The sequence below is a fragment of the Enhydra lutris genome, unplaced genomic scaffold (assembly GCF_002288905.1).
Source record: "Enhydra lutris kenyoni isolate GAN:26980312 unplaced genomic scaffold, ASM228890v2 scaffoldscaffold31, whole genome shotgun sequence".
NCBI classification, from domain to species: Eukaryota; Metazoa; Chordata; class Mammalia; order Carnivora; family Mustelidae; genus Enhydra; species Enhydra lutris.
In genome coordinates this window covers 1,301,664-1,321,283 of record NW_019154115.1, presented here as the reverse complement: position 1 = coordinate 1,321,283, position 19,620 = coordinate 1,301,664, and the positions used below count along the sequence as shown (strand labels likewise).

Genomic DNA, 19,620 nt, shown 5'->3' with positions numbered 1-19,620 from the left:
ATAAGCTTTTTATATAACCCCAAAATAGTTGTCAAAATGCTAGCAAGTTCCTGTTTTCCTTAAATCCATATAATAGCGAAGCAAGTAGAATAGTGGTAATATATTCCTGGAGAGAGTAGTCTTGTCATTGATAGTTGAAAGTGGATGATAGAATATCATACTCCAGCGGTAATAAAACACATGTATTGCAGGTTACTGTTTTATTTAGGGAAAAAAGCAATTTAAACAGCACATGGTTGGAGTTACTTATGTCAGTTAGTTCTCACAGATCAGTAAATGGCTTCACTCCTCATTAAGTAGGGCTGTGGTGTGTTTATCTGCATCCTGGAAGGAAGACCAAGCAATGATTTGGCCTCTCTTCTGTGGAATGAGATTCTCTTCTGTGGCTGCATTGCCACTGCAGGTGGGCCTGAGGACAGCCCAGGCCCTTGGCACAGCAGACCCCTTATTGTATAGCTTATATTTTCACAGATTTGCTTGTACATGAGCCAGTCATATTTTCCAAAATTCATCAGTTCTTGATAAGTAACTCCATGAGGGCGCCTGGGTAGCTCAGTCAGTTCAGTGCCCAACTCTTGGTTAGGGCTCAGGTCATGATCTCAGGTCCTGAGGTTGATCCCCAGGTGGGCTCCACGCTCAGCGGGCAGTCTGCTTCCCTTCTCCCTCTCCCTCTATTCCTACCCCCATGTGTGCTCTCTCTCAAATAAGTAAATCTTTTTTAAAAAGGTAACATCCATGAATCGAAGCAGTGCAGTTGGTTTGCCCCATTGGTTTCAGAATTAACCGTGCATCATGGTAACTTTTGAGGGCTGTTAAAGCAGAGATTGCTGGGCCCCACAAAGTTTCTGATGCGGTGGGTCTGAGGTGCTGTGGGCCCTGAGAGTTTGCACTTCTTACAAGTCCCCAGGTGATACTGAGGCCACTGGCCCTGGGGTTACACTTTGGGAGCCACTGATCTCACCACCATTCAGAATCTAAAGCTAATGTGCTGTCCTCTAAGTAGAGCATTTTTGAGGTATTAAGGTTTTCTTAGAGACACCTTAGAATTGTCACATTTCATATTTGTCTCAGAAAAAGGGGTTTTAAACAGTTTTGTTTTAAACTAAACATGGATACTCATTGAAAAATATACACCATTTGCTTTTTTAATAATCACTTAATTTACTTGGGTACACCATTGATATTTACTTGAAGCAACTTAGAAAGGGAAAAATGTTACTGTCAAATGTCAATATTTGTGTTTCCAGCCTGATAGCAGTGTAATCATTAAAATAGCATGCCGTGGCTGGGAACATACTGCTGGAAGAAATGAAAATTCACGTTTTTCTATAAGTAATGAAGATTCCAAATCCAAACTATAAGAAATAAAAAAATACTCAACTGAAGGCCAGACCCTAAAAGATAAGAGATTTTGTAGAGCCTTCTGTTATGGGATTAGATTGTTATTCAATTCATTTATTTGACTCTTCAGGCAACAAAAAATGAGTGTCTTAACTGTGCCTTATATAGGCCATTGGGGCAGATGAGGGAAAGATCATCACACTGCTGAAATAACAGGTTTGGCTTTGACTTCACTTCAGCTCTCTGTCCGGTCCTTCAGGGGACAGTGATTGTAATGACACCTATCACTGGAATTAGTTTGAGGGTATAAAGGGAAAATACGTACGAGACTTTGCACAGGGTCTGGCGTAGGTTGGGTGCTTTAAGATGTCAGTAGCCCCTCTGTCTTCCATATAATAAATGCTAAAACAATGTATGTGTGTCGTGGTACAGAAGCATAAAGCACAGAGATTAGATCAGCTTAAAAGAGACTTCTCAGAAATGAAATACAAACCAGTTCTTAAAAGACAGATAGGATTTTTCCTGCTGCTTGGGAAAGACATTGTAGACAAAAGGAACAATATATGCAGAGTCACAGAGAAGATGATAGCAAACAGAGTCCAGACAGGTGGCTGGAAAAGGATAATGAATAGACCCGTGGTTCTTCAAATGCGGTCAAGGCAAGGTCAAATAGTGATCATGCAAAAGTCACCGTTTTCATAATGAGACATTATTCTTTTCACTGCATTGACATTTGCACTGATGGTACAAAAACAATAGAAGGCAAAATTACTTACACTTTAACACAAGTCAAAGCCATGGAATAATATTGTACAAATAGTTTAAAAAAAAAAAAGTTCATTTAAGCATGTCCTTGGTGAAGTAGTAAATTTTATTAAATCTCAGCTCTTGAGACTGTGTCCGTTTAAACATTCCATGTGATGAAATGGGAAGTATACATAGATTATTTCTATTGAATACCAAAGTATGGTGGTTATTGCAAGGAAAAACAGTTTGAGTTACAAAGCTGAGCTAGCCACCTTTTTCTTTTCTTTTCTTTTCTTTTAAGATTTTATTTGTTTGTCAGAGAGAGAGAAAGGGAAAGCACAAGCAGGGGGAGCGGCAGGCAGAGGGAGAAGAAAGGAGCTTCTCCCTCTCATCAGGGAGCCCGATGAGGGGACTTGATCCCAGGACCCTGAGATCATGACCTGAGCTGAAGGCAGACGCTTAACCGACTCAGCCATCCAGTCCCCTAGCCACCGTTTTCATGGACTGCTTGAAAGAACAGGTGGCAGACCCGCTGTGGCTATTCAGACTTGAGTGCTTTTCTTTTCTTTTCTTTTTTTTTAAGATTTTATTTATTTGTTAGAGAGAGAGAGAGAGAGCACGTGGGAGCCAGGCAGACAGAGTGTCAGGCAGAGGCAGAGGGAGAAGCAGGCTCCCCACCGAGCAAGGAGCCCGATGTGGGACTTGTTCCCAGGACCCTGGGATCATGACCTGAGCCAAAGGCAGCTGCTCAACCAACTGAGCCACCCAGGCGTCCCTTGAATGCTTTTCTTAAGAATGAACATAGTAATCCTATTACCTCAAGGAAAACAACTGACAGTATTTGTTGTCAATGATAAAAAGTTAAGGCTTTCAAATAAAAATAAGAATTTTTAAAAACTTTTATCTGCACTGGGTGTGGCGCAAAAACAAGGAATACTGTTATGCTGAAAATAAAAAAAAATATTGAGAAACAAATGAAAAAAAACTTTTATCTGCTATCATGACTTTGACAGCTTCCTGATGTTTAAGGATCTTTCTGATGAGAATGGTGGTATTTGCTTAAAAAAAGATTTTTTAATATATAATGAAATGTGTCAACATTTGGAAGATCTGCATAACTCAGTGAACTGGTAATTTCAAATGACCTAATGCACAATATTACAAAATTATGCACAAGTAAAAGATCCATTGAAACTGCAAGTTGGATGGATATTTTTCAGTGCAACTGAGGCCAGAAAGTTTATTGATATGGTTTCAGATTCCACATTGCAAATAATCTTTAAGACTTCCACTTATCAAGTTCTGATATGGTACCAAGGAGAATATCCACAATTACCTAAAGGTCTACTAATGGACTTTTTCCTTTCCCACCTAGATATCTGGATGAGATCACATTTTTAAATATATAGCTGACCCTTGAACAACACAGGTTTGAATTGCATGGGTCTACTTATATATGGATTTTTCAATAAATACTATAAAGTACTATAAGTGCAGTTTCTCTTCCTTATGATTTTCTCAATACCATTTTCTTTTCTCTAGCTTACTTTATTTTAAGAATACAGTATATAATACATATAACATACAAAATATGTGTTAATTGGGGTACCTGGGTGGCACAGTTAAGCAGCAGACTCTTGGTTTCAGCTCAGGTCATAAACTCAGGAGTCATGAGATCAGGCTCCTCATCAGGCACCACGCTCAGCATGGAGCTGCTTCAGATTCTCTCTCCCTCTGGCCCTCCTGCTTGTGCTCACTTGCGTTGCTCGCTCGCTCTCTCTTAAATAAATAAATCTTTTTTAAAAATGTGTTAATTGCCTATAACTAAGACCTGCTTAATAGTAGGTTACTATTTTTAAGTTTTGGGGAGTCAGATTTATACACAGGCCTTTTTTTAAATTGTTTTTAAAGATTTTTATTTATTTAACAGACAGAGATCACAAGTAGGCAGAGAGGCAGGCAGAGAGGGCGGGGGAAGCAGGTTCCCTGCTGAGCAGAGAGACGAATGTGGGGCTCGATCCCAGGACCCTGAGATCATGACCTGAGCCCAAGGCAGAGGCTTAACCCACTGAGCCACTCAGGTGCCCCATACACAGGTTTTGACTGCAGTTCCCCTAACCGCTGCATTGTTCAAGAGTCAACTGTACTTTAACCAAAGCAGCATATCGCAGCCGATTGAATGCAGAAGCACATGTGAGAATTCAGCTGTCTTCTCTTAGGCCAGATACTAAAGAGATTTGAAAATGATGTTATAAAATAAACCCTATTTTTAAAGGGTTTATTATTTTTAAATGAACTAGTAACTATTTTTAAATTGTCTCATTTTTAATTTCTAATACAGTATCAATTGGTAGAATTCACATAAACAAGAACCCTTGAACTTGTCAATAATTTTTAAGTGTAAAGGAATCCTGAGAACAAAAAGTTTGAGAAGTGCTGAGACAAGCTATGAAGAGGTTTACATGATATGTTGAGATATTTGGCCCTTATCTTTAGATTTTGGGGCAGAAACTGTTTCTTCCTTTTTTTTTAAAGATTTTATTTATTTATTTGACAGGCAGAGATCACAAGCTGGCAGAGAGAGAGGAGGAAGCAGGCTCCCCGAGAAGCAGAGAGCCCGATGCGGGGCTTGATCCCAGGACCCTGGGATCATGACCTGAGCCAAAGGCAGAGGCTTTAACCCACTGAACCACTCAGGCACCCCAGGGCAGAAACTTTCTAAGTGGGAAAGTGTGTGACTTTTTTTTTTTTTTTCAAGATTTTATTTATTTATTTGACAGAGAGAGAGAGCACAAGCAGGCAGAGTGGCAGAAGGAGAGGGAGAAGCAGGCTCCCAGCTGAGCAGAGAGCCCAGTGAGGGGATCGAACCCAAGACCCTGGAATCATCACCTGAGCCAAAGGCAGATGTTTAACCAGCTCAGCCACCCAGGCACCCCTAGTGTGTGACTTTTTAAATTTTTTTGTTTTTAATTTTCTTTTTAAGATTTTATTTTTTAAGTAATCTCTCCACCCAATGTGGGGCTTGAACTCAAAACCCCAAGATCAAAAGTTGCACGCTTCACCAACTGAGCCAACCAGGTGTCCCAAATTTTTTTTTTTTTTTAATAAAATCTCTATTGGCAGTACTATTGAAAATGGGCTGGAAAGTGGAAATACTGTTTACCGTGATACTAGTCAAATTTTGACTCAGGAATATAATCATAGGCATCATTTCTATCTGACTAGTCTGGATGAAGAGAAGGTAATTTAGTGGTTATTCTGGTCTTTGATCCTATGGGAATTCCTTCACTATTGTTTTTAGAAGCACTAGCCTACCTACCATCTCTCCAACTCTTTGGTGTCCATATCATGAGGAATAATATCATTTAGTGCGAAAAGCACTAGGGTCAGACTAAGATTTGAATTCCATCTATACCACTGGTAGTTGTGTGACTTTTGACTTAAACTCTCTAAGCTGAAGCTTCCCAACCTGTACAATAGAGATAATAATACCTACCTTACAGAGCTACTGTGAGGACTAAATTGATATCTGTAAAGCATCTAGCACAGAATCTAGCAATAGGGTTAGCCCCTTTATAAATTCCATTTAGGGCACCAGAATTTAGAATAATCCTTGCTGAATGTACCCCTGTAGTCTGTTTTTAGAACAGCTTTCTTAACATAAATCCAGTCATATCCCCACACTGCAGAAGGCCCTATATATATGAACTTTGTCACCTGTTTAATCTTATTTACCCTCTTGCTCTTGAACCTCAGTTATTCTGGCTTCCTTCATTTCTGAGTGCCTTATTTATAAGGTTTACCATGACATCAGTACTTTAGGACTACCTTTTAATTAGATACTGTCTTAAAATGGGTCCTTTATTTATTTTCATTTTAAAGTTTTTTGTGAAAGAAAATTTTAAACATATATAAAAGTAGATAAATTAGTAAAATGAACCACCATTTGCCCTAAAACCACATTTCAACAATTACCAGTTTATGGCCAGTTTTGATTCATCTATACCCTTATTTCCTTCTCCTGTTATTTTGAAACAAATTCCAGACATTTTGTTGTAAATGTTTAGTATGTATCTCCAAAAGGTAAGTTCTTTTTTTTTTTTTTCCTCCCATCATGACCATATACCAGAAAGGATTCTTTAAACTTTAATGACTAACTCCTGGCTAAATAGCATCTAGTATCAAGATTTTAAATACTAGGGGTTTTTGCGTGGCTCAGTCAGTTAAGCATCTGCCTTCGGTTCAGGTCATGATCCCAGGATCCTGGGATTGAGCCCCACTCAGGCTCTCTGCAGAGCAGGGAACCTGCTTCTTCCTCTCCCTGTGCACCCTCCCCCAACTTCCCCAGCTTGTGCGCTCTCTCTCTGTCAAATAAATAAAATCTTAAAGAAAAAGATTTTAAATATTAAATATATTCTGATGACTCCCTTCTGGACCTCCCCCATGATTCACATACTTACCCATTTGGCATTTTACTTGAACATCAAATGGACATCTCAAATGAAACATGTCCAAAACAGAACTCTTGATTTTTCCCTACAAATCTATTCCATCCCAAGTCTTCCCTTCTTGGTAAATGATCCCACTATCCATCCAGTTACTCGTTCCAGAAAAGTAGCAGTCATCCGTGGTCTTTCTTTTCCCCTCACCCCCTACATGCAAAATATCAGTGAATCTTATTTATTCAACCTCTAGAATATATGCCAAATCTGTTTACTTCTTTCCATCTCTGCTTCTACCACACTGGTCCAGGCCACCACCATCTCATCTGATTTTCCTTTTCCATTTAGGAAAAGCATTTTCCTTTCCATTTAGGAAAAGTATTTTCCTAATTGATCTCCCTGTTTTAATCTCTAATCTCTCAAGAATAACCATAGTGTCAACACAGTGAAGGAAGTCCATACATAATATGACCACTGCCTACCTGTTTAACCTATCTCCTACTCATCCCCTTGTTCATGAGCTTCTCACAATACAGTTTTCTTTCTTTCTATTCTTCAAACATGCCAAACATAATCCCTTTTTATCAACTATTCTCTCTCTGGAATGCTTTCCTCAGATCTTTGTACGGCAGGCTCCTTGTCATTCTGCTAGCAGCTTGTCTATTTGTTTAAGATAGAGATGGGCGGGGGTGGGGGGTTGTTGCAGAAGAGGGAGAGAGAGAATCCCAAGCAGGCTCCCTGCCCAACATGGAGTCCAACATGGTCTTGATCTCAGCCCTGAAAACATGACCAGAGCTGAAATCAGGAGTCGGACACTTAACCAACTGAGCCTCCCAAGTGCCCCATTCAACTATCAATTTAAATGTCACTTCCTCGGATTCTCTACTGACTGCCTAGTCTTAAGAAACTTCCCCTACCCTTAGTCACTTCCAATCACATCATCCTTTTCATTTTGGATTTATTCACATGTTTGTCACTTTTTTTTTTTTTTCACTATTCCATCTTCATTTCACTCCTCCCTTCTGGATTCAATTTCCTTCTTAAGTATGTCTTTAGTAGCCTTTTCAATAATCAGTGTGGTAAATTTATTACTGATTAAAATCATCTTTATTTTGTAATCAGTAGGCAGTATCTATTGCCAATCATATGTCCTTAAAAATTTAGTTCAAATTTTTTTTCTAATCAATTAGAAAACCTTAGCCAATACCTAAGAAAATAACTATAACTCATGCAAAATAACGATAATATTTCCAGCCAAAGTTTAAGATCTCACTTGCTCATGAATGGCCTCTTTTGGCAAGACTTTCTAGCTTCATCAGCCCAGAAACAACATCTTCCTAATTGGCAAAGATTCCTAGGATGCGTTTCTGTATGTCATTTATATCTGTATTCTCTCGGACTCCCAGAAACATCTCAGGAATTCAGCTATGCCTCACACTGCTGGGATTCTGCCCAAACCTCCACCAACTTCTATTTTGCACAGGCAGATAAGATTTGGCACACCTTTACTCCCTTAGGAATGCCATTCGTCTGTATAAGCTTTTCCTTTACCCTTCCAAGATCTTTTTGATCTTCTTAGAGTCCTTATTGAGAGTCCTCAATAATCCAGGAGTCAATCCTAGGAGCTTTCTAATCCACTCAAAGGTTCAACAGTATAGACCAAAAGTTGGAGAACTATGGCCTATAGGCCGATCACCTGTTTCTCTAATGAAGTTTTATTGGAAAACAGCCACACTCATTCATTTGTATGTTGTGTATGGCTACTTTTGCATTATAACAGCAACGTTAAGTGCAACAGACACCATATGGCCTATAGGGCCTAAAATATTACTGACTTCACAGAAAAAGTTGGCCAAGTCTCCAGACTAAGCTATTATATCTGATTTGTCTATGATTGTCAGGCATGCTAGTGGCCGGTGTCTATTCTAGCCAGACACCACACAGGTTTGCAACTCCCTGAAGTACCTAGAGTCTGGGTCTCTTTATATTCATGTGTGTATGCACATCTAGTATGGAAAAAAAGTCTGAGCACTTTTTAGACTGTGGTAAAATGCAATGTCCTTCTCTCTGTAAAGGTCAGTTAGAAACTTGAATTTTTTTGATGCTTATGCTCCAGTTATATCTTAATTTGCATTATCTCTACTCTTTGCCAAGAGAATCCTATCAAAGTCATCTTTTCATGCTGAGGACCACACTGGCCTCTGAAGATCAAATTCCTATTCCTCATAAAGAAAAAAATTGGAGACAGAAGCTGAAAGTAGCTGCTTGCTTTCCTGATCACATAGTCCTTGCTCTAAAGAAACTTCTGGACTATAAGCATTTATAAAGATCACATCTACATTTGCTGACATATTGTTCCTAGAGTTAGATGAGTTCATAAAGCCCTTACTGTTGAAATTCTAAATAATCCTGTTTTACAGAGAACTGATAAACATCTCACTTGGTCCTAATCACAGAATGATGCAGAATGATTATGTTTATGTGTACCATGATGGGATGGTCTTCAGATGGCTTTACATTCCTTTCCCTTCTGGAAGGTGATAAAACTCCAGAGAAGGAAGGTACTTGCCTAGAGTCTCATAATGAATATATTCCAAAGTGAAGAATCCAACTGAGACTTCCCCCATGTATTGGGTCAGTTTTGTTTCCTTGTTCGCCTAATGAATCTGAAGTTAAACACCAGTATCTTACTGTATAATTCTTAAAACACTTTCACTCACGTTACCTCAGTTGTCCCAACATCTATGTCAGTGCATCCTTCCTATTTGATAAGATCTTGAGAAACAGAGTCTCATCGACATTCCCAGGGCTGCTATGCAAATAGGTAGCAGAGCCAGAGTCTGACTTCAGAGGTGTTTGGCCCCTAAATGATATTTTTTTCTTTTTTGCACTCTTGGTGGTGGTTGTTGAGTCCATTGGTTTCTGCCATGTCTTTTATAAAGTCAGTCTCAGTGCAAGAAGGGAAGTCTGTGACCAGGAAGAGATATGTCCTGATTCATCGAGCTGTCGAGCAGTCTCAAAGTACTCAACATGGGCATAGTTGAACATAGTTGTTCATTCTCTTAAAAGCACTTAATATGAATTTCCTAATTAATACATACTCCTATAAATGTCACTATACTCATTTTATAGATGAATGATGGGAGGCAGGGGCAGAGTAGTTGTTGTGGCAGTGCCGAAATGAAATTTGAGTTTCTCATTTCCAGGCCTGTATTCAGACCTCTAGGCCACAGTGTCAGCCAGTGATTATTTAACATAACTGCAGTAGAGTATGGATTAGAGTTATCAGGTAATATTTAAAGTTTTAATTCCAGGAGAAGCAGTTTGTTCTCATGGTGCATTGATAATGGTGATTTGTTAACAGCAGGGAGAAAGGCTTGCCAAACAACAACAACAACAGGGGCGCCTGGGTGGCTCAGTGGGTTAAAGCCTTTGCCTTCAGCTTAGGTCGTGATCTCAGGGTCCTGGGATCGAGCCCCAAATCTGGCTGTCTGCTCGGTGGGGAGCCTGCTTCCTCCTCTCTCTCTCTCTGCTGCCTCTCTGCCTACTTGTGATCTCTGTCTGTCAAATAAATAAATAAAATCTTTAAACAACAACAACATGACAGTGGTGCACACTGGTCAGCTCCCCACCCCCAGTCCTAGTTCTCCTGGATTAAAAGAGCCTCAGGAGTCAGTCTTTGGCCTTTCTGTGCTGCTGGCACAGGGACGAAGCTCCAGTCTGCATCAGGGAGATGGCCTGCCCCACACTGGAACCTGTCCTGATGCCAGTCTCCATGGTGGTGCAGGCTGGGATTTTACTGGGAGGAATGCAGGTACAGAACCATAGTAATATCCTCTAGTGCCTTGCTGTCCAGATCCCACCTGATTTGATTTATTCAACACCTATTTATTGAGTGTTTGCTGTAATTCCCTGTCCCTTCGTATTAGTCTGCGTGGGCTACGGTAAATAAAATACCACAGACTGGGTGACTTAAACAACAAAAATGTATTTGCTCACAGTTCTGGAAGGCAGAAATCCAAGGTCAGGGTTCCAGTTGAACTGGTTTCTGGTGAGGGCTCTCTTCCTACCTTGCAGAAATGACCACCGTCTCGTTATGTCCTCACTTTCCTTGTGTGCAGAGGGAGAGACAGACCAAGCTCTCTGGTATCCTTTGTTGTGAGTACAGTAATCCTATAGGACAGGGTCCCATCCTTATCCCCTCATTTAATCTTAAGTATCTCCAAATATGGCCACACTGGGGTTTAGGGCTTCAACATATGAATGGGGGGATACAAATGTTTATCCAGAACACCTGTTTATCAGTGTTCAGAGAAGGAAGAGTCCTGAAGACACAAAGATGTCTTGGCCATCTTGAGGCCTGCATAGTCTTTAATGACTGAGTTTGAAGTAGATGATGAAAAGAAGGGAAGCAACTCTAGATAGATAGAGAAAGTAGGTTCAGCACAGATGGAGAATATAGTGTGTCCAAGGGATAGGAAGTTACAATGTAGAAATACATTGGTTTGTGTGGAGCTAAAGGATTGCGTGTTGAAAAATTTGGAATAAGGAGGGAAACATAACATTGCAGCCTCATTGTGAAAGGCCTTGAAGTGAAGACCTATAGGTAGTTCAGACATGACCTTGACAGGTCACAAGGATGTGGAACAGAGGAACAGCAAAACAAAATAGAGATTTTAGGAAGAGAACCCTGGCCCAGCGTGTAGAAGGTACCGGTCCAAGGTTCCTCTTGTAGCAGCTTTCTCAGTCAGAGCGGTCTGCCCTTTTTGCTCATCTCTGTCCTCTGTTGATACCGGGAATTGAGGTTATGCTGTATGTCGGGAGACTCAACCTATTGCTGCTCTCACAGATGCTGCTTCATATTTTCAGAGATAACTTTATCCAGACAGGGCTCCAACTAAAAACTGTGAATGTCATACTAGACCAAATCCTTGTTTTCTAACATATTGTGAGTTCGTATAATTGTATTCTAAGAATAAACCTCAGAATGTAAGGATTGGTTCCAAAACAGCCCCTCCTCTTTTTTTAATAGCCCTTTATGAATCTCTCATCTGTGACTACTTGAATTATTTTGTTTCCCTTTATGTCACTTCTGAGCAGCAATGCTCCAATTTAAAATTTTCTTGCTCACTTTTTACACCTTAATCCTTTTTATACTTGAGGCACTAGGACCAACTGTGTCAGAATCTCCTGGGGTGTTTATATAAATTCAGATTCCTGGGCCATCCCCCAGAGCTGTTAAATCAGTCCCTGGAGGTGGGAGCCGCAAATCTGCATCTTTAGCAAGTTCCCAAGGTAATTCTTAGGCACACTACAGCCTAATAACAATTGGCATAATATTTTAGAACATTGACTTTGAAGTCACTCAGACCTGGATTTGAATCCTGCTTTCACTGTCATTTTGGACAAGCCCTGGTTCAGGTTACCTCATCTGTAAACTGAGAGGCAGAGTAGGGTATCTGTTTAGACCACAGACCCTAGGTTTTAATCTCACTTCCACCAGTTAGCAGCTGTGTTACCTGAGGCAAATGACTTAACCTCTCTGGACTCTAATTTCTTCATTTGTAAAAGAGAGATAATAATCTGCCTAGTGCATTATTGTGAGACTTAGAAGAATTTTGGAAAAACTGTGAGAAGAGGGTAGATTTTATTCTCCCCTCCCTATTCCCACCCAAGGCATGACAGTGTCTGAGACTACTTGGTCATCATGACTAGGAAAGGAGAGAGGGATTCCAACACCTGGGTAGAGGCAAGAGATGCTAGTAGGATCCTACCATGCACAGGACATCCCTTCACAGCAAGTATTATCTGGTCCGAAATGTCAGTAGCGCCACTTTTGAGAATCCTGGCTTAGAACAGACACACAATAAGTACTATGTAAGTTTTGACTGCTTTTCAGATTCCCTGTTATAGGAATAACAAGCCTTACTTGGAGTGGTATCATTAGGAGACATAGATCTAAGTACAGTACTGCACACTCAGCAAATGCAGAGGCGGTCATGATGGTGTATCTGTGAACGCAGTCTTTCTGTACTAAAGCAGCTCCTTTTTAAAGAAATCCTTTTGCAATGTAAATAATTACGTTGTTTAGAATTTTTCAAAAGTAGAGCACATCTGTAGCCATTAATACCCTTTAATAATAGCTTCTAGTAATTTTAATAATAATTCTGTTCTTTGCAAAGCACTCTTACTTCTTCATCTTCACAATCAGTCATTTATGGTCGAATCTTTACCATATACCAAACTTGCATTATGGTGCCAGCGTGGTGGGTGTCAGTTCGGAGACAATCCAGTTCAGATCCCGACTCTACTACCACGTTACCCTCGTAACCCCAGGCAACTCATTTCACTTCGTCTGAGCTCAGTTTCCCTTTCTGCAAAATGAAAGCAACTGCCTCAACCCCCTGAAGTGTTTTGGTGAATTAAGTGGGAAAGTGTGCAGCTCGTGCAGTGTTGAGTAGGAGCAGATTCCTGTCCCCTCCATGAGCCCGCAGTGTTTTCATAGCATGGTGTGTACATACTCCTCTCCCTCCTCTGACTCCAAGGGCAGACAGGCAGTGGAGGGAGACAAGAGGAAAGTGGAGAAGGTGCTTCTCCGTGCTTCTGCGCATGCGTAAAAAGTCAAGGGCCCCTATCCTCCCTTGGGTAGTCTTTTTCTTCTAGTATCTTGCTTTCTCAGGACATATACATCAGTATCTTACACCTTTTTTTAGAAGTGAGCCAAGGCCTAAATGGTGATGAGAGGCTCCTGCTGTAACGCTGTTGTTGAGAAAGGCAGCCTTCTTTTACTGCTCTTTTCCGAGATTAGTTTATCTTCTCTGTTGATTTGCATAGATCCCATTCTGACTTCGTATTTCATAGGATTTTAAAACTGTAATTTTTCTTAGTATTATGAACATGACAGTGATTTACAGTGGCCCGTGTTTTTATCTACTTTTCTGTCTTGCGGTCTGGTGCTTTAAAGACACTTTTAATTCACTATTCACATCTATTTTTAAAAAAGAAAAAGTGAAACCATGCAGTGTCTGAAGATTAGAGTCTATTCAGGACCTTGCTCATGGCTACCAGTCTTCCTCATTCCAGGACCCAGCCACTTCATTCACACTAGTAAGAGCTACCTTTGTTTGACCAACTTCTGTTAGATATATTAGGAAGAACTCATCAGATCTCAATGAGAGGTTAATCTCAGTTCAGGAGAAGAAGTTTGAAGGTTTCAGTGAAAGACTACAGAAGGCTTAGTGGAAAATTGGAGACACTAAGATAGTGATCAATGGACACAACACTTTTCTACCTGAGAATGCCAGTAATAGGAAAATATAGCAAAATCAAATTGATGACCTGGAAACCAAGATAGGATTAGGAAATGTCACATCGACAGGGGTTACAGGGACAGAGAAAAACAGAGTTTTTCCTCCTTCTGATAGATTAAAGGTGTGGGATTTGATAACTTTGAACTCTCCTCATGTGTTGGTATATATTCCAGCTCTACAAAAGCCCATCATCCCCCGCAACCCCAGAAATCAGCAGCTCTGAAACCAGTTAAGAAAACTGTGATATGCTGTTTCTGATATGCTTTGATCTGAATTTTAGGAGTAAAAAGAGGTTTTAAAAATCACACATTTATTAATTGGCTGTCTTGGGCAAATAGAGACAAATGCTGTTGCCGAAGAGAGCTGGCAAATGGGAGGTTAGAATACCATTTGCCCAAAGAGACAGATGGTCTCTGTTGAAGTTTGATTTCATTTACTGTCCCTTCTGAAGCTGAATGGAAGTGGTTGAATTTGAAGATAAAGTTGAACAGAAATTGTGGAAATACTTGGATGCATAAAGGACTCTAATGCAGAATTTGATTTGCCTTTTTTAAAAAGTACATTCAGACATTTAACAGAATTTTTACAAAAATCTGTCTTGAACGAATTTGCCAGAAAAAAAAAAAAGATCATTTTCATTTGATGGTGTGTAATGATTAATCCTACCACCTGGGTAAACCAAGTGAGCTTCCCACAGGAGATTGCTTGTGCAGCTTTGAATTATGTATGAATGTTGCAGACTGATGAGAGATAACCTTACCAAGGGATTCCTTTGTATAACAGACAAATCTGTAACAATTGTTACAGTTTCCTTTGAACACATTAAGTTCATTCTCCATGTTCAGAAAATGAGATGTCTTCCTGGAGATTATGACCTGATTTTTTAAGTGTTGGGTTATCCATCCCAAATCTCAATTATAAACTGGTCATTAATGAAAAAGTCAGTTGAGGAGTCTGAGGTACACACGAACTTGTGTTGTCTTCCATTATGAAAACAGAGTGAATGCTGAGGGTCCAGGAAAATAGTAGGCTAAATCAGGGTGTGATTCAGCCTGACAATTAAGGACCTAGGTGTCAACGCCATAGTTACTGTAGACATTCTACATAGCACTATAGACCTAGGGATTGTTTAAACATGAAATTAACTCGTAGAAATAGAAAAGATATAACTCCCTGTATGTGGGCCATTTATTAGTTAACAGTTCTGTTTTATAACAATGAATATCAAATTGTACTTACCTAAAAAAAATCTAGTTATCCTTGTCATATTTGTTATTTCAAGATGTGCTAAGATATAGTATATTAGAAATTCTAACAAGTTTCTTATAATTTCATTTTAAAGATCTTTTTAAACTTTCTGTCTCATGGAGGAAATGGGGGACATTTTCATTTTGTTCATTATCTCCTTTCTGAGGCTGTCCTCTAGTTGGTAGAGATGACCAAGGAATAGGAAATCAGAACCTGGTTTCTCAAGATTCTCATTTTGGTGTTTTCTCCATTACCTTAAACATTTCTTGATGAAATACTGGTGATGAACCCCTTTGTTAGGAGATAAAGTCTGTATTTGGAAAGTGTCATTTTACTATTTGGGAGGGGTTTCTTTTTTTTATTTAAATATCTTTTTTTTTTTTTAAGATTTTATTTATTTGACAGAGATCACAAGTAGGCAGAGAGGCAGGCAGAGAGAGAAGGGAAGCAGGCTCCCTGCTTGAGCAGAAAGCCCAGGGGCTCGATCCCAGGACCCTGAGACCATGACCTGAGCTGAAGACAGAGGCTTAACCCACTGAGCCACCCAGGTGCCCCTGGGAGGGTTTTCTGATTTCATATCTAAATATGGCACAAAGAAATCAATGGTCAAAAATTATATTCCCTTAAAAAGTTAATATGCCTTAGATAAATTGTCGGATTTTACTTCTTTCTTTCTTCCTAGACAGTTTGTCTATTGATACATAGTGACTGAGTCAACCTTCTCTGATGCTGTTCTCAGTTCTTTTTCATTTTTCAGTCATAGCATGTTACCACATCTAAGCTTGAACTCTCAAAGCCTCTCCGTTTCTCATCTCTTACCATTTTCATCGTACATAAAGCTGTTCCTCCCTCAAGCATCAAGACGTGACATATCATTGATGCATTTTTTTAAAAAAAAATTCTTCCCTTTTAGACTCTGCTGTTACTGCTGATTAAACATCTCAGCATCCATTTGCAATTCCTTGTGCTTTCACTTTCATCAGCTCCCTTTGCATAGTTCTTTATAGTTGATGATTATTTTAATTGGTGATATAATATACCAGTGTACTTACTTAAAATGTGCTTATGAAAACTAACCTTTATGTGGAATATAGGTTGTCCTGCCCTGATCCTCAAAGAGTTAATATAACTAGTTTTCACTTTGCTTCCCAGAGGTAGTTTGGCACATTTCCCAGACCAAACCCCTAAGGTAAAGGTCAAGGTGCAGTGGATGATATTAAGGTGCAGGATTCGAAACTTGTATCTTACCCTGTAAGTTTTCCTGAGCTCAGTGGGATCTCTGGTACATCAGAGCTTCAGAACATGATTAACAGACCGAAGGCAGCCCTGTAGAATATCCTTTAATGGGGAATTGTCTGAGTGAGTACAGTGGGTGAGTCTTTAACATTTCTTGCTTTTTAGCATCCGTATTTTGTTGTGAGAAGCCCATAGGAGCACAGAGCTGTGTTTCATGTATGTGAGGAGCAGGCCCAGGGAATTCTTCATGGTTTAATAGCAGTAACTCTTTCTGAAGTCTTCACAATAGCTGAGGCTCATGGTAAATAGCCCATTGCATGGAGGAAAACAGACAAGGGAGGGTAGAGTCGTGGTTTCTGAGCCAACCTTTGCCAATCCCTTTTGATAATGGAAAAGAGAGCTGTCTTAGTAATAATGAAGAGATTGGGGAAAGAGAAAAGGCTAGAGCAAGCTTGCAGAGGTTAGGAGCCTAAAAACAGCATTTTAGGAAACCTCTCAAATTAACTCTAAAATAAGAAGTGAATGTCACTTTATATTTAGATATATACTTGTACTTTGAAATCAGAAATGACTTACATTAACTTTTGCCCAATAAAGATCATTTTCCTTCTGAAGCATGTTGGTAACTATCCAGTGATCTATATCCTTGACACTGTGTGGTATTTGAGAGGGTCTCAGAAGTGTCACTTTGCTTTGTCTTTGCTAATGGCAGGGAAGCAAAGGCCCCTTCTCACTGTGATTTTGTAATGCTCCCTATTATGAGAAACCAGTTTTGTTCGGAGCCCTTTTTTCGGGTTGATGTCCTAGGGCAGCCCATTAAGAGGCAGCATGCTCTACCGTGTGAGACCTCCTTTACATACACCACCCTACTGGCCACCAGTGGAGTGGCTCCTTTCCACCTTACCACTGTCCTCGAGAGCCAGATCCCAGAAAGGAAGCTCCAGCTCATTGCTCACTCCCAGTACGGAGACACCTCTGGCTCTGCCAGCTCTGAAAGAGTATTTTTGAAGTTGTATATCCAGCAGACTTTAAGGCTTATTTTTTTGTTCAGACACACGCATAATTTCCATAATGAAAGATTGATAAGAAGGTACTCCTTTTTCAGATCTACTCCCTCAAATCCACAGGTGATACATGTTCAGATGACACATGATCAAACAAAGTACCTCTTTTAAAGAAACTTGTAAATGTCACCATGATTCACTGCCAGTTGAAAATCCAGAAATAACATGCTATAGTATATAAGATGTTTCCTTCTTTCTCTTTGCCCACATTAAAACAAAACAAAAAAAAGTGGGGGGGGGGGGAGAAGGGTTGGTAAGGGTGTGACAGTGTAAGAACACTCTCAGAAACTGTTAAAGATGCCTGGTTTTAAATTTATTTTGTTGGCTAGCCCAGTGAGATTTTCTAACTAGGCTAGTTTTCTCTACCAACATTAAATGACCATTCCATCCCCTTGTACTTATAGCAAAGAATTGACAGTTCAGGCAGGATGGAAAGTGGGGAAGACTGGAAGAAATAGCTACAAGCAAATGAGCAGGCAGCAGTGAAACAAGATTGGAAACATAAAGTAGTATGGATGCCACACTGTGGTATGTGGCCAACAGGATCTTTCAGGTTCATTTTAATTGAGAAGATTAACGAGAATGCAGACCTTTCATTTCCATTCACCTTGCCTACTGCATGCATTCGGGCAAAGGCTGATGATTCTGTCCTCCTGACAACCAGACTTTCCTGGCCTCAGTTTACCTTCTGAAGCAATTGCTTACCCTCCTTATTTAGTCTAATCTCAGCTTTATTCCTGATCCTTTACTGAATACTTTAGCATGTAGTAAACTCTATATATGAAATAAAGTAAGTTTATATAGTAAATTATTTGATGTTACAGTACTATAATATAGTAAATATGCCAGATACTTCACTAAGCATGTGGGTGTTTTGTCTTTAACCAGTTAAGCATTCAGCCTTCTCCACCACTACCATCGCCACCTCCTGCCTTAAAAAGTTTCATTTCTTACCTTCTTATTCTCAGGCTTCCTTCTGAGATTACTATGCCTCCTCTCTCGACCTGGATTCTCAATGTGTAGGAATCAAGATAAATAGGAGGATCAGCCTAGATGAAGGACTGCCCTGTATTCAGACAAGTATTTCAGGCCATAGGACCCATTTTGGTGACTCTGGGGCTTGTTATTTACATTTTTGGCAAGTATATGTCTTCTATAAATCTAAATTTTAGCCAGACCTTTGAATGCCACTGTGACCACAGTCTGATTTGTTTCAGTCACAAGACCCACAAAGTGACAGAGGACTTCTCTCCTCGGGATCCAAGATCCGTTGTTGCGAGGCAAGATGACGGAGGCTGCCCTCCCATCACAGCAGCCTTGCCCCTACCTGGACTGGAAAGGGAAGAGGAAAAAGAAGACATTTCAGATACTATTGACCTGAATCCCTGTAGTGCAACCTACAGCAACTTAGGTAAGTAGAAAATGTCATATAAGTAGTATTTAAACTTTGCCTTTTTATGCACTACCCAAATGCTTGATTTCCCTGGTGAGATGGTTTTTATTGCTGCATGGAGCAAAAGTTGGACAACGGGAGCCATAATTTTTCTTTTTTTTTTTTTTAAGTTTTTTTTTTTTCTTCAAATTCCAGTTCGTCGACATACAGTGTAATATAAGTTTCAGGTGTACAGCATAGTGATTCAGCACTTCCGAACAACACCGGGTGTGGAACCATAAATTTTAATTCACCTCAGAAAAAGTCCTTGTGTTTACTAGGCATATACTGAACACTTGCTACCATGAGTCCTGTGCCATGCGCTAAGGGTGTGACATGGTCCCTGCTTGAGGGACTCACTGGGAGGATTTCGGTAGTATATGATAAATACAGTGATAAACACATGGAATATTTTTTATATTACCCAGGAGAGGGTGTCAAAAGATGCCTTTTGGAAGCTAGTTCCTGAACTAACTAAGCTGGTGGACAGAGGGAAGAAAGAGTATTCCAACCCAAGGCAGCAACATGAGCAAAAGCACGGACCCTGGAACAAGCATGGTGCCTGGGCTACCACAGCCATTTAGTGCTGCTATGAGCAGAAGAGTTCGACGAGAGTGTGCGTTTCAAGCTAAAACCTGAGACTTTTTTGCTCTCTGTGATAGTAACCCATCAGAAGGTTTTAAGCCGAGGAATAATGTGATGTAATTTGTGTTTTAGAACATCCGCTTTATAGGCTGCCATGAGAAGATGGATTGGAGGAGAAGTATTTGAGGTGAAATCTAGTAGTTGGGTACTTTGGC

The 19,620-nt window shown here is 40.0% G+C and overlaps 1 protein-coding gene across 2 annotated transcripts in view; it reads left to right on the top strand.

Moving 5' to 3' along the window:
• LOC111153232 (pseudopodium enriched atypical kinase 1) overlaps window positions 1–19,620 on the top strand; it is a 300,842-nt gene that overhangs the window by 231,087 nt on the left and 50,135 nt on the right. For both annotated transcript variants that reach the window (XM_022512129.1, XM_022512130.1), the window contains one exon: window positions 18,606–18,799. In XM_022512129.1, coding sequence (XP_022367837.1) covers window positions 18,606–18,799 — 194 coding nt within the window. The remainder of the gene's footprint in view (window positions 1–18,605; window positions 18,800–19,620) is intronic.